Source organism: Calypte anna, chromosome 4 (assembly GCF_003957555.1).
Source record: "Calypte anna isolate BGI_N300 chromosome 4, bCalAnn1_v1.p, whole genome shotgun sequence".
Taxonomy (NCBI): Eukaryota; Metazoa; Chordata; class Aves; order Apodiformes; family Trochilidae; genus Calypte; species Calypte anna.
In genome coordinates this window covers 14,912,738-14,928,354 of record NC_044247.1, presented here as the reverse complement: position 1 = coordinate 14,928,354, position 15,617 = coordinate 14,912,738, and the positions used below count along the sequence as shown (strand labels likewise).

General features: G+C 46.9%; 1 protein-coding gene across 3 annotated transcripts in view; it reads right to left on the bottom strand.

Annotated features, from left to right (window-relative positions):
* Positions 1-15,617, bottom strand: part of GAB3 (GRB2 associated binding protein 3) — a 74,336-nt gene that overhangs the window by 10,656 nt on the left and 48,063 nt on the right. For 2 of the 3 annotated variants that reach the window (XM_030449303.1, XM_030449301.1), the window contains exons 2-5: positions 10,194-10,497; positions 4,482-4,698; positions 3,254-3,732; positions 656-711 (exon numbers count right to left, since the gene is read on the bottom strand). In XM_030449303.1, the coding sequence (XP_030305163.1) occupies positions 656-711; positions 3,254-3,732; positions 4,482-4,698; positions 10,194-10,458 (1,017 nt within the window). In that variant the 5' untranslated portion in view covers positions 10,459-10,497. The remainder of the gene's footprint in view (positions 1-655; positions 712-3,253; positions 3,733-4,481; positions 4,699-10,193; positions 10,498-15,617) is intronic. The other variant, XM_030449302.1, reaches the window with a different exon arrangement.

Below are 15,617 nucleotides of genomic sequence, written 5' to 3'. Positions count from 1 at the left end.
GAGAATAAACAGTACAAATTCATTTATGCAGCTTAGTGCATAAAATAATAGTGAAAGGGAATGGATACAGATCTCACAAGCTTTCAAAGGGGAGAAAAATACAAGTTGCCCACCACCAGAACTTCTATACAAGCAGCAAAGGATCTCCTACACAGAAGACAGTGTCCAACAACAGGCAGTAGACTGACTTTGTGATGTGTAATGGTGACACATAAAACCATGTCTGTTGCAGGCTGAGTCAGGAAGCTTTGGACAGACAGAGCCCTGAATCACTATGTCCTAAAGAAGAGATACCCCTCAGGATCATGAAGTGATATGCTTCTTTAGACCCTTTTTTCAAGACAGGAGCAGTTTTTAAGGTGTTCTTCGTCAACAGTGTAATTCTTAAGGCTACTGGTATACTTTCTCACATCAGATCTGGCTTCACCTGCTTTAAAAACAGGTTGCTCAGTGTTGGGACCCCCTCCTTTCTCAAAGACTTCCTGTGGCCATCAAGAAGCAGCACAGAAGTTGCCCAAAGCTAGTGCTTGTCCCATTTTTTTTTCATTCTGCTGATCAGAGGAGAGGGACGATGGAATGTCAGGATACAAAATGATTCACTTTCTGAAGTTTGTCATGTGCCAGTGTTTTAAATTTATACAAGCTGACTACTTACCAAATTCAAGCTAAGCCTTTTATCCCGACTTCTTAAGGAACTGCCTTCCATGTCTGCTGCAAGGGAAAAAAAAAGTGATTAAAATGTGATAAGGCATTGTAACCTCACAGAACTAATTCTGGAGTAAAGCACATGGCTCTAAAATAATTAGAGCTTTATAAAGATTCCATAATTCCTAGTGCTTATCCTAAATGAGTAAATCCAATGACACATAAGACCAGAACTGACTCAGTAAAATTTCAAGAGCAATTACATCTATTTTAAGTATGATGAAACCAAGGAACATGTCCAGCTGTAACACAGGCAGTTGGGAAGAGTGATTGGTGTGGTGTGGAGAGCAAGAAAACAAGTAAAAATTGAAACCCAGCTCCTTCTCTGGTCTCACTCTGTTTTCCCATCTGTCAAACTGTGGAAACTATATCAAAAGGGACTGTAGGGAATATTAATTTATTATTGTTTGAAAGTTATTTGCCTGCCTCATAAGTAAGGTGCCAAGGAAGCACATGTCATGGTACAGAGCATGCATGGGGAAACTTAATGGTAGGGGAGTAATTCTTCTCCTTGTCACCTAGAAATGATGTGCTGCAAGCTGATGGGGAACAAAATAGCCAGAGAAAAGGTCCCCAGTCACTGTCCCCTCGTGCAGGCTGGCCTTTGTGTTGGTGTAGGTCTGTTTAATTTTTCAAGAAAAAGGGAAAAAACCCTGAAGCACTGGGTGTGTAGATCACCAGCAGGAGATGCTTACAACTGCCATTCTTTTCTGGAAACTGATTTTTGGTGCAGAAAATGGCTTTGCTGCAGGAATGCCTTAAACCCGTGGAACAGTGTTAATGCAGTCTCTGCTCTTACAGTGGAGATGCCAGTACCCCAGATGCTGCACTGCACCTGGGGGGCTCTGTGGTGCTATCAGCTGAAAAGGCAAAAGTGCTAAACAAGAAGAAAGCAATATTGTTACTGGGGAAAGACATCCTGCTAGGCACAGTCACTGCCCGAGGAAAGATACATTTTTTTATTATTTGCCAAAAAAGACATTCAGCCACAAGGTTCCAGCAGCTGTCAGGACACAGGTGCCTTACCTGTGTACAGCTCACTCCCCTTTGTGGCACTGCAACCAGCATACCCTGCCTCTGCACTGGGTTCATTACATCTGCTCAGCTTTTACTGGTTACCAAGGGCAAAAAATGAAGTAAATAACTCAAGAGGGCTCACTCTGGGAGATGGTAAGGAACAGCTGCTTTCTCCACGGTTTCTTTTTCCAATCTTTCTTGTTAAACACATTTTAATTCAGAGTTTAACCTTTCAAAGAGTTTCAGCTGCACTTAGGGTAAGAAAAAAAAAATAGCAGCACTTATTAATTCATTGCTGCCCCCTGTCAGGCAGAGATAACCTTGCAGCACGGTAGCAGAACATGACATTTGGCCACTTAATCCTCTTAAAAACATTTTGGCATAAATTGGGATGGAGGAACATTAACTGTCTCAAGCACGCTTAGAGCAGCACATGTGCAGGAGCAAGAGCAGCACCTTTCAGGGAGCAACCAAACGTAACTGATAATTCAGAATACCAATTCCACTGATGGGTGTTTCTCCAGAAACCTTCTAAGAATTGTTTGTACACTGATAAACAGGCTGGGCAGAAGTCTGCTTGCTTTAGCTTTTGAGCTTCAAGAGCAAGATCGAACAGACCTAAACCCCAGTTCATCACTCCAGCTACAGGATTCTACAGGACACTTATTTTTAAAAAACTACATTTTCTTCCTCATCAAAAATGACACATCACTGCAAAACATGTGATGATTTCCAGCCAAGTATTCCAGCTGACACCTCCTGTTCTCTGGCTCCACAAAATAACACCCTCTCATACTGTCTATGCTGTTTTTTGACACCTTGATGTTCTGGGGTTTAGGCTTATTTTTGTTGGCAGTGATGGTGTTTCAAGTACAAGTGGAAAAGTCACCTCAGCTCAGGGCAGAACTTGCTTTGCAGCCTCACCTCACTCAGCAGTGTTTTCAAGCTACTCTGAAGTGCAAGGACAGAGTGGGATTTGCTCAAGGACAGAGTCCCTGGTTCAACCAGGATTACATCCCGTCCCCAGTGTCTCCCTGGCTTCCTGTTCTTTACTTTAAGCTGCAAAAAGACACACTCCTGTTATGGGAAAGACTGGATGTAGCAAAGCAGCAGAGCTACAAAGGCATTTCCCACATGCAAGCCCACATTTTGACCTGCGCAGACAGCTTGGCATTGCCTGATGCAGTGGCTGGTTTTTTGTGTTTGTTTTTCTACTGCTTTCTTTTTTTGGAGAGGGGGCATAGAAAACTAACAAGCCATGAGACACCCTAAGGAGATAACACCCAAACTGTTGCCCCTGCATACACACTGAAGGGCTTTTATTAAGAGAGCCAGAGCTGAATGTGAGGGGCAGGTTTGAATTCTGCTCACTACTTAATTTGAAAGAAGCATTTCAGGTTGCTTTAGGGGGGGATGTGATCTTGCAGGGGTGAGGACAGGGAGGCATCCCAGAGGTGGGCATCAGCTCTGTGCTCATGGGCAGCTCTGTTGCTCACTGCACAGTGAGCTCTCAGAACTGAACTGAACTCACCTTTCCAGTTCCTCACGTTGTCCAAGCTGGACAAGGAGATTCTCCTGGGCACCAGAGCCACCTGAGCCCGGCAGATCCCTGCATGCCCGTTCTGGAGGGCCCCACTGCCCATCTCATCCCCTCTCCTGTCTGAGAAGTGGGTTGGCTTGGGTGGGCGTGGAGGGGGTGTGTTGGACAGGACATCCATCTGGGACACACCGTAGGGCAGCGGATTTTGGCTCTTGTCAATCTGAAAGGTTGGTGTCAGTGGCGTCCCCAGCAGTGGGGAGGAGGAGGAAACGTCACTGGGTGGCCCACTAACGTCTATGCTCCTGGACACAGTGCCAGGGTTTGCCAATGGGGCCCCATCCTGGTGCACAGTGCCAGTGCTGGATGGCTGTACAAGGTACAAGGAGGGCTGGGACTGCAAGGAGTCGACAAAAACATCGTCCGAAGAAGTCTGCTCCAGAGATCTGTCTGAATTCGACCAGCTGTCACACCTGCACAGAGAGAGGGGTCAAAGCCTTCCCATTTCTCCTGGTTGCAACTGAATGAACAAGCACACAGGAAAAAAAAAAAAAAAACAAAAAAAAAAACAACAAAACAAAACAAAACACCACCAAAAAACCCAAAACCACAAAACCAAACCCAAACAACACCACAGTTTGAGACAAAATCTGTGCCCTCGCTATGGGTTTGAATTGTCCCCTCTCAGCTGGGCTGGGAAACAGGACACTTTGTGGAGCATCTTGGACAGCAGCTGGCAGAAAGGGCATCTGGAGGGAGGCCACATGTTAGGGTCCCAGCCATTCACCCTGGAAAGGGCCAGGACCAACATAAAATCATAGGATTTTCAGGGTTGGAAGAGACCTTTAAGATCATACAGTTTAAACCCCCCTGCCATGGGCAGGGACACCTCCATCAGACCAGGTTGCTCAGAGCCCTGTCCAGCCTGGCCTTAAAGACTTCCAGGGATGTGGCTTCCACCACCTCCCTGGGCAACCTGTGCCAGTATTTCACCACCCTCATCCTGAAGAGCTTCCTCCTAATATCTAATTTAAATCTAGCTAACAGACAACACTTGACCACTCATCTGTGCTACACAAAGCCCCTGTAAAAAAAAAAAAAAAAAAAGGCTGATGGTCCCTGACTGTGCTTGTGACCCTGAGGGGCAAGGCTGGAGGACCAGTTTGCCCCAGTTTGCCAGGGCTGGTCAGGCAGTGAGACATCTGGCAGAGCCCAAACTTACCTGTTGTGGCTGAGTTTGCCCGACTCACAGTTGGAGAGGAAGAGGTAGTCGGGGAGGAAGACAGACTCCGACTCACTGGGGGTCTCCTCTGCAGCAGAGGGGTCAGCAGCAGCGGGGTCGACGGAGAAGGAGGGGTCAGCGATGTGGGAGGTGTGGGTGGAAGCAGCTGGAGATGGCTGTGGGGATGAGGTGGTGTGAGAAAGGCTCTCCACTGAACCTGCAAGGAGAAAGGATGGCCCTGGCTGAGGGATGCTTCTGACCAGCCCACTGCCTCCTCCTGGCCACTGCCACCTTGCTTTGGCACCAAGGGGGTTTTAGTCCAAAGGGACTGTGAGGAGAGGGGAGCCTGATGTTGCAGCTGCTCCTCCAGGGAGCAAATGGAAGGGGCAGATCCCCCCTTGCTCTGGGGTGCCCCATTTCTGCTGACAGTAATGTAGGCAGCCTCTGCTGAGGAAGGGGCTGAGATAGAGCAGTCTGGTTTATCAAGTATTCTTTAGGACCTTCTACCACAAATAATTGATTTTTGATCTCCAGCACTTCAAATTAATGGTTACAAGGAATGGGACTGATTTCTTCCCACTTTCTAGACCTTGGTGAACAAAACTAAGCTTTGCTTCTCATGGCATATCTGGATTTGTTGTGCCTCTGAACTTGTCTGCAAACTCCTGCCACTCGAGGCTGGACATCAAAGCCACAAAAGCCAAGGTGCAGCTGCTATTGCCCAGCTGGAGGCTTCTTGGCTCTGCTGGGAAAAGGGACTCCAGTTTTTTGGAGGCCATAAGGCACAGGCACATGAGCCTGTGCTCAGTGACCCCTTCCCTGGGCACAACACTCCTGTCCCTCTCTGGCACAAGCAGGGGTGGCAGAGGGGAGAGCAGCAGGTTTGGGTTGTGGGGCCACCAAAGCCATCCAACCATCTGGCCCAAGCATTGCTGGGCAGCAGAGACAAAGCCTGGTCCTGCTGCTCCTCCAATCTCCACTCCTGCTAGGGACCTGGGGATGCTGGGCAGGAGTTCCCAGTGCAAGTCAGACCTCCCACAATGGGCAGCTGAGGAGTGGGTAAGGCTTGGGGTGTATTTGTAGAGCAGGTTCCCAAAGGCATCTGCTCCTGGCAGCAAACTCAGCCAGCACAAGGCCTCACTTAGAGAATATGATTTTTTTCAAATTAAAAAAATTCAGGTTGCTGCACAGCTGTTTCCTCACCAGGCCAGAGGAGGAGCCCAGAGACAGAGACCAAGCAGTGCTCACTGGGTGCCCTGGGTGTCCCCAGGGCCAGCACTGGGTACCCAACTCTCTGGCTGAAGCACAGCCACAGCCTGAGTCAAAGCTGCAAAACCCTTCAAAATGAAAAACCTCACAGCAAAACCACACATAAGAAACCAGCTACTGCTGCTCAAACCAAACCAAACCAAACCAAAAATAAACATGCCTTTGAAGCATAGTGAGAAGGCAGATTTCTTTAATGCTGAAATCCAGAATTCACCAGGAATGCTGGGAACCAGATCATCTGTGTGTGTATGTTCTGGGCAGAGAGGTCCTGAGAGCCCTCAGCAGGTCCTACATAGTCCCAGCTCAACACAGCAACGAGCCTTGGTGCTGTACTGAGTTGTTGTAGCCACTTCTCAACCCTGGGAGGTGCTAGGTATATGTGCAAGCAGGTCAGGAGGGGGCTGCCAAGGCTTGGGCATTTAGACAGCAACATCACTAAACACAAAACCCAGACTTCCACAGCTGCTGTAGTGAGCTTCACCCCATCATTTTTCTGATCTGAGGCAGAAGAAGAGTAAAGCAGCAGATCTGTTCTCCCTGCACTACCTCAGACCTCAGTCCTGCCTCTTTCCTTCCCATCTACCAGCACTGACTCACTGCTGCTGCTTCCTCCTGTTTGGAAGTCTGATGGATACCAGGTCAGCAAAGCACATATGTGCTTAAATTGGAGTTTAAGCAAAGCATTTTGCATCATTTTGAGCTTGTGCTTATAGCAGGAGGATCTCAGCAGCAAGCACCTGGAAGCAATGGCTTTTGTGGGGCCTCAGGTTTGCAAAGCAGAGCTGAGGGCTGCAGAGCAGAGCTGCCCATCTGAAAAATAACTTTTCTCTTGTTGATTGTGCTGGCTCAGATGATAACTCTGCTTTCAAATCTTGGACTTAGAGAGCCATCTTGCAAGCTGAGGATGATCAAATATGCACCAGGCTAACCCCAGAGGGAGCACAGAAAAAGCATGTTTACATCACCATCTGACCACATTTTAAAACAAAACAACACAACAAAAAAACCCCCACACCTAAAACCTGCCACAATGCATAAGAAAGCAACTAATGACATTCTGGATTATTAACACAGAGAACAAACAGGCCTGAACTCCATCTGGTACTCGCAGGGTTTAGCCACAGATTATCCCATCAGGAAAGGCTGGGAGCTGCAGGCCACATGGCAACCATGGAGAGCAGGAGGGAGGGCTGGGGACAGTGCAGACCTGCCCTTTCCTAACCTTCAGGGGCTCTGGGACCTGTTGGCAGCTCTGCTGGTAACCAAATCAGCATGCATTAAAGTTGTACCGTGGCAGCAGCTGGGCAGAATAAATTACGCATGGCCATTTTTGACAGCAAGAAGGCAGAGAACAGGTTTGGTGCCCACCCTCCCCTTTGCCAGCACGCTGGTGGGAAGCTTTGGCTTTGGTAGGTGCTAAGAGAAAAAAAATCTCAGCCCTGCGTTGATGGGGAAAGTCTCTTGGAGAGGATGCTCTACAAGGCAGGGCTATTGCTTGGAGAAACAGAGGGTTTCTCCTTCCTTCCACAGACCCCAGCCTTCTCCTTCCTTCTCTAGACCCCAGCCCACTCTCCCAAAATTGCTACAGTGCAACAGCAGCGTAGGAACACAGTGAAACAGGGGAGTCCTGCTCACACTGACCCCCACCAGGCTGTACCAAGAAGGTGGCCATGCCATCCACCCTTCCTGGCCAGGGGCCAGAGCCTGACACTAGAGAGAAGAAAGAAAAGATTTCCTCCTGCTGACAGGGGAGTGTGGAGGGAGCAGTCCCAGAGCTTGTGTTAATCATGGATGGTCTCAGCTTCCATATGGGACAAAGCATGCCCATGATGTTCCATACCCACCTCATTTCATTCCCTTTCCTGACAAGCCACTTGGCCCAAACATCCTCTCAGTTCCCTGCATGGCCATGGGTCCCATGGGGCTGGGGAACAACTGCTCTCAGCCATCCTCCTCTTGTTGACTCAAAAGCCATCCCCACAGGGCTAGCACCACTTTGCTAACTTTGGGCTGTGCCTGGCTGCTTACAAGTCAGACCCCAGACCATTGCTGCCTGGGACCTGGCTGCTCATCCAGCTTCTTTGCTACTGGAAAGGACTAAGCAACAGGATGAGGGTTACAGCTGAGTCGCTGCCTAAACCTGGGGCTGTGTTTTCCGTGCACCAAGGAGAGAAAGCAGCAGGTTTGATTTTGGCCTCAAAGTCACTGCAAATTTTCAGAGAGGGACAGATGAAGAACAATGGATTTCACAATATAATATTGGCTTTGAGATTCATTTTAAGACACTGAGCAGCTTATTAAAATTTCTTGCAATTGATGTGTCTTTCTCTTGATGATTCATTTCAGGGACTATTATTTTTTTAACACAGTAGCACTCAAGTTAAAAAAGCATATGGCATTTAGTAGAGCTTTTCTCTTCTTATGTTAATGTGTAAAGATAATTTGTTTAAACCTCCAGGTTCTTGGGGGGTTTAGGTGCTTCCAGAAAGCTGAAATGATTAGCAACTGTTTGAAATGTGATCTGCAACCTGTGGAACTGGGCAGCTTTAAATCAGAGGATCTGAATGTGCCTAACCTGAACACACCCCAGCCCTGACCTCATCAGCAAGAATTGAAGGATAAATAAGAAAAGGTGTGATGAGCAATTTGCCTATAGACACGTGATAAGTGCATGTCTGGGATCTTAGCTTACGTGGTCTGGGATGAGGGCTGCAAGTTGAGGTGCATACTGAGCCAAGGCAAATGCTCTGCACTGCTGAACATCTTGGGGGGGATAATATCTGCCTTGCATGAGGCAGAAAGCTGGGCTGTCAGCTTTCCCAACTGCCCCAGCAAGAGCTGTCACTTCTTGTCCATCAGAGTCTCTGCTGGCAGCTCTACAGGGAGAGAAAGAGCTCTGTGTAATACTCCAAGTGCTGCCCGTGTGTAAGTCTTAGGAGCAATGCTGCACTCTACCAGTGCAACAGAACAGCCCTTTCACAGAATAAATGTGCCAGAAGAAGACTGCATACACATTTAAAACACAAATAATTCTTCTCTTTTCTGTTTTGCATGGGAAGAGTAACCTTCATTTCAGAGTAATCAGTAAAATCTTATCTAAAGCAATGCTGCACCAGAAGCAGCAATGCAAATGCCACGTCTCAGTGTCAACAAGCACAGAGCTGTAGGAAAGGGGTCACTGAATTTTCCTAATGACATCCAAAGGGCTACTGTCTCCAGTCCCTCAAAGCTACCAGCTACAGTCTGCAAGTTGCATTCCCAGGCAGTTTGTACTGGCACATAAAAACATTGGCACATTTTCCAGGTGGTGTCTAAAGTGAATGGGAAAAGAACAGGCATCACATTTTTAACAGGCCCACTGCAGTGCTTTTCCCACTCATTTCCCCCTCAGAATAAACTACTGAAGAGAAGATTAAAGAAAACCAGGAGCCAAGATAGATTCAGATAAAACATCTCATTGTGGCCTTTTTTTTTTTTTTTTCCAAGTTACAAGGTAATGGCATGGCTGCAGACACCAGTGGACCATGGCAGGATAATCTGTTCAGCCACACTATGTTACCTTCCCCCCCCTCCCCAACATGTTACTGCCCTTGGGATTGAGTCCCTCCATCACCACCCTTTTCTGCACTGCCTTTTATCACCCTGAAGGACTTTGTTCTGACTCACTTCCTAGGAAGATCTCAAATTGCTGCTGTATCTGCCCCTTGGAAATGTCAAGGGAAAGACAGATTGCTGTTATCTGAGCCCGATTGTCTCGTTTGAAAGGTAGGTTAATGATGATACAGGTCCCAACTTTAATTACTGGCTACATCCATCTTGGAGTGGTTAATTATTGGAAGCTTTCCAAGAAATTTACCCTACTGAATATATACAAGTGTAGGTCCTGGCAAAACAAGCTGACTTTATGCTTCACTAGCAAGACCATCTCTGAAGTCTTGACACACACTTCTAACATTCTCCTTTCCTCTGCCTTTTCTTTATTATTCTTCTCATTAACAGTATTTTTGTCATTGATTTATGTCTGTGCACATTTCACATCCAGCAAAGCCTGAGAAAAGGCAAATTTTGCAGGACACTTTCCTGGAACAGGTGTCTTACATTAAGCCAAACTAAATAAATATGGGACATGTAATGAAATAAACGGCCCCAGAAGACAGTCAGTCAGCTTTTCACATAAACAGTACCTTTTCTTATTAAGGATTTGCTGTTTATTCCAGCAGGAATTGCTTCACTGAAGCGAGACCAACCAGCCAGCTCTTATTTCTACCCAGCAGAAGGGAGATCACTGATAACTTTCCAATCAGAGCTTAGCAGCATCTGAGTACTGTGTGGAGCTATAGGAAATGGTCCCTCCCCACCTGCCCAACCCAACCCAACCAGCCAGCAAGGGAGGAGCCCAGACACTGATCATCCTCCCAACCCCCAAGATGAGCATGATTCTACCTGTGCCATCTTCTAGATGTCCAAAGTTACAGATCTGGCTGATGTTGTGCACCCAGATCTGCATCTCCTCCTCCGTTTTGGCTACCAGGTAGAAGGTGCGGTAGGTGGTTCTCACAATGAAGACGAAGTTGTTCTGAAATTCCTTCTTGATGAAGTTGGGTCCTGAGTGCTTCAGCACTTCACACTCGTTGAGGTCGATGATCCGAATGGGCTTTTTGGAGTGGTTGTTCCTGTAGTATTCCAACACGTCGGGGTTCCCGCTCATGCGGCCTCTGCGCAGCACGAACCAGCGCTTCCGCCATGCCTGCAAATGCCACAAGGAGGGACCTTTGAGAGCCAACCACAACACCCAGCAACCAGCACACAAGTCCAGGCCTTCCTTGAGGCTCTACAAGTGTTTTGCTCAGCTAGCCAAATTGGGACTTTGATAGCTTGGGCTTGCTATGGGCTTGTATTTGTGATAGGAAAAAAAAAAGGCAGAGGGTTGTCCCTTTGGGAGTCAAAGAGGAAGAAGATTTCTCCTCTCACTCTATCAACATAGTTGAATCAAAATGATCTGATACTTCACTGCCTCATCTATAGAGGGGATTATACCACATTTTTGTGAAATTAAAATGACTGCACCTTGTGCTGCAGTACCTGACCAAAAAAAACTTTTACCCAGCAAAGCCAAGGGCTCCAGGTCACCAGCTTCCCTCAGCTTCCCTCCCATGGCTTTCAGTGCTAATAAAAAGCTGTTAATGAACTGTTAAAAAGCTGCCAGTTACTTCTGAAAGCCCAGAACCAACCTTAAGTGAGTTGTAGTGCTAAAAAGTTAAACAGGAAACTTCCAAACCTTACAGAGGATGTCTGTTTACACAGACACTGCTTCCAGTGACTGTCAACCCAGATCAAATTGGTAACACTGGTGTCTTGTAGACCCTTGTGACTGAAGGTGTGGGTTCCATACAGATTTTAATGAATTCCAGGCAGGTCTAAGATGAAGCAGCACTTTATGAAACCATATCCAAATTTCTAGGAACAAAATAATGTATTTTCCTTTTTTTTCCCAGCAGCTGTTTTTGTTCATCAGCAGCACAAGCAGCTCTGTGTTGATTACAGCTGTCACCAACACATTTAATCTGAGAGCCAAAAGAAACCCACCCTGAACTCTTTTCCAAAGAGAAAAGCTGGAATAAAACATTAGGAGCCTCCCTCTCACCAGAAAGGTGCAGGAGCTCACACAGTGCCCTGGTACTTGCAATAGCTGCACAGTCACTGGCTGTTTGAATTGCTTTTATAAGACTAAAATGTTCATTAAAGAAATATTCAAACAATAATCCCAAACCCCCTACCTGAATATTATTCAAGTTCTATTTGCAAAATTATTTGCAACAACAATGTAAACCCAGGCAGTAGCTTGTGTTTGAGTCAAAAATCATGTTCATTTTTCAAGGAGTGGACCTGTCTGTCAGAATACAGCCAACCATTCAGCCTTAAGGCTAAATAACCATTCAGGATGTTTTTTACTAAGACGTAAGAGTTCTTACTGGCACAGTTTAGGATCAATACAGACACTACAGATTTTGCTGAGAGTGATTTCCCACAGGCACAGTGATAGTTAAAACCATCAACATAAAATAGCAGCCATCATTTGTCAAGAAAAAACATGTTTTTCTGCTTAAAAGAGACTTCTTTGCAATACAGCAAGGCTTTCACACTCTATCAATATTAATAAAAAAAATTATCTAGAAGTAAATCTGTTCAGCCTGTCAGTACCTTAATCTATTTTGAATGCAAGAAAATCCTTCACAACCAATATACAGGAACAAGGAAATGAAATATTTTAGAGGGAGCTCTTGCCAGGCTGAGCAAGCACCTACCAGCCTAGGGAAGGGAAGGGTTTGCAGAGAGGGGGGTCACAGCAAGAATAAACAGGAAGCAGAGGTGACTTAGAAAGTGCACTGCACAAAGCAAATTAAGTCTTGCCCCTCTGACCTGTTGAGGTTTGAAAGTGATTTGGTCTCTGGTGAAGGTAGCTAGAGATAACAGATTACTGCAGTACCTCAGACAACACGAATTTTATGGCAGCCAGGAAAAAAAAAAAAAAAAGAAGAGCCTTCTCAAAAAGGAAATAGAAACAAAGGGAAAATGTTTAACAGAGAAAACACATTCCTGCCTAGCAAGCTTCAACAGTGCAACATGGGCCAGCAGGTAGCTCACATTTATAGTCCCAGAAAGAGTCCACATCTCTGCCACCTGCAATCCAAATATGACACAGGCTTAGTGCACACCCCACAGATGCATCAGAACAGAAAGATCCCATCCCCTAACACACTCTCACCCCTAAGCACCAAAAGAGAAATGCTTCAGGAAGCCTAAGCTAAACAAGACCTACTCCTTTGCCTCCCAAAGAATGAAACTACCAAGGCAGGGAGAGGAAAGAGCCAACAGAGCTTCCCCCAAGACCACTTCTCCCTCCTCTCTGTGACTGCCAGCCCTGTAGCTTAAATGCACCTGGCTCCTTCTGATGGAAATGGGATGGAAATCACCCCCGAGCAAGTTGGGGAGGGGAGGGGATGGAGGAGCAGCTGGGGACACCCTGCCTAGCTGGCACCCATGTAGCTCTGGGAAGATGGGAGCTCAGCCCTAAAGCTGTGGCCAACTTGGGGCCACCTGCCTGGTGGCTGGTACAACACTCTCAGGCAGGATGGTCCAGAACCTGTCTGCATTTCTTGAGCATGTTAAATTTTCATTAGTCTGCAGGGGTCTGTAGTTTCAGCACAACCCGGGCAGCTGGTGAAAGAGAAAGCTGCAGCTGTGTTTCATGGAAAAGCTCAAGGTCCCTTCACTTGGAGGTGGAGGCTGGCTTCAGCCTGATGTGAGTGGCTGTGGCTCTCCTGTCTTTCCTTCTGTACTAGCTGAGGAGCTGCCTGATAACCTGTTTCCCTGCAGATCCCCAGTTTGATCGGGGGTATCATCTGGCTGGCACTGTGGAGCTGGAGAGGTGCCTGGTCAGTGCATCTTATGATGGCAAAGAGCAGAGCCAAGGCTGGGGGAGAAAACCCTGGCTGTGATAACTGGGCAGCCCCAAAAACAGGGCTGAGGGGAAGCAAGTGGCATCAGCTGCTGACAGAGCTGCATGGGTAGGGTTGAGGGACCACCTTTTGCATTTCTCCCATTGGACACATCCATTCCCATTACTGTCTCCTCCCACTGGCTCATTTATTTCCATTCTGAAACCTTCACCAGTGTGTACTTTGCTCACAAAACATGCTCCAAAACATTTTGCTTATCCTGGGGTTTTTGAGACCCTCTCAGCTTTCCTGCAGGTGGACAGGAGCAGCTTTGCCACTGCTGATGCGCAGGGCTCGCCCTGCTCTGTGCCACAGGCAAAACAGGGGCTTTGGCAGACATTTCAGCGTGAGACTTTTGCCTCCAAGAGTCAAATATCCTCTCCTCATTTTCCTGGCATTTGCCTGCAATGAGCTCCATGTCTCCTGTCCCCTGGGAAGGGGATAGAGCACACGGGAGCCCAGCTGTGGCAGACCAGACGGCGGCGGCAGCTTTTAGCTCGCAGGGATGCTGGCAGCTCGGGCACTGCACACTCTGCTCTGCCAGAGCAGGGCAGGGATCCTCAGCCCCAAGCCAGAGGTGCATGGGGGTGCCTGGCATCTCCCAGACAGGCAGCTGTGCCCCATGGCAGCCCCTCTCCAGTGCCCACCTCAGGGTTTTAAGTAGTTGTATGGTCAACGTAGTTTTCTCGTTACCACTCACCAGTTACAAGGCTGCCTCCTCCTTCCCCTGTTCTTCCCACCATCCCTGGGTTTCTCTCTTTGAGAAACCTTTGCCCACAGACCAGGACCCAATGGGTGCAGTTTGTGGCTTCCTCCCTTTCCCCACCACTCACCCAAACCAGAAGTTGTGCCCATCCTGGTGCAAGGCAGGGCTGTGGTGAGGAGGGATTTATTTCCAAAATATCTGACAAGATTTATTCTGGAGCTGCACACGCTGCCAAATTTACAAGAGAATCTGGATCAATTTAAGGGTGAAAGGCTGAGCTCCCATGGTTGAGATGAAGTAACCTATAGACTGAAATGGGAACCAATTCCTGGGATTCAGCCTAGGCTCTTCACTGACACTATGGAAAAGATCTACATATCCAGAAGAAATATTACATTTATTTGGGGGCCTCTTGAAATGAGTCCCTTCTTGATCACGGAATGATAGGATGATGATATGTTTACATGTCCTCCAAAGCTTTGTTGGCATTAAAGAGAAGGCTTTATCAGAAAAGCACAACCACAATCAGACAAGAGCCAACATAAATCTCAAACAATTTTAATCTGTCCTTCGTAAGTGGAATAGTTTGGTGCCAAAAGGAAGAAAGAATTTGCAGCAGTGCTGGTCGGACGCCAGCACGTTGCTTTGTGCAACACAAGCTATCAGTGTTTTTGCCTTGCTCCTGATTCTTTCACTTTGGGAATTCCAGAGCCACTTCTGAAGGGAGGAGGAATAGCTCTGTTTCCATTCCTCTAGGATTTCTAAGAAAGTTCCTTCCACAATCTGACGTCTCTTCTTTTGCTGCAGAAGTTGTGAGGGGTCTCAAACAGGCTGCTATCACATGCAAATAAAAGTTCACTCTGCTGCAGATAAAACTGGCCACAAGGAAACCTATTACGTGCTGAAAAAAGCAGCTAGCTGGTAAACAAGGCCAGGCTGAGGACCTTCATCACTTGCCTGCTGTCATTTGTATGTGCAAAACGCCCATTGTCTGGGATCTAAATAATTAATGAGAGAACATGCAAGATAAATGAGGTAAATTGGCCCGAAATACAATTTTTCCTTTGGTTTGTTTTTGTTTGGTTGGTTGGTTTTGTTTATCTGTTGGGGGTTTTTTTGTTTGGTTTTTTTTTCCAGGTTTTAATACCAAAACAAAGAATACCTAAAAACCTTGACATTCTTTTCCAGTGAAATGAATGCTCACTACTCCCCCATGAGGATAAACTTCATTCTACAGAGGAATACAAAGGGGAAGCAGAAGGAGCAGTGGACATGTCCTGATTCCTCCCCTTCCTGGTGACCTTCCAGCCATGCTTCTAATTCCTGTGCTGCAGAGGGGTGGCCTGACACTGCAAGAAGGGTTTGAGACCCCAGTGATGGGGAAGACTGTGAAAAGTTTGAACATCTGAGGTTGTTCTCATCCCTCAAACCCCCTTGGAAAGAGAAAGCAGCAAATCCCTGTGCTGCTCCTGCTGTCTCAGGCCACAAGGCATCCTTGGGGCAAGAGATGAAGCAGAGGATTGTTGTCCCACAGGAGAGCCAGCACTTGAGATACAAGTTTTCAAAGTTTGTCTTTTTCTTAAAGAACAATTTTTAGATGTTTTTTTTGGGGGGGGAAAAAAATGAGGTGGAACTTTATAGCATTTCCTACAAATCATTTGA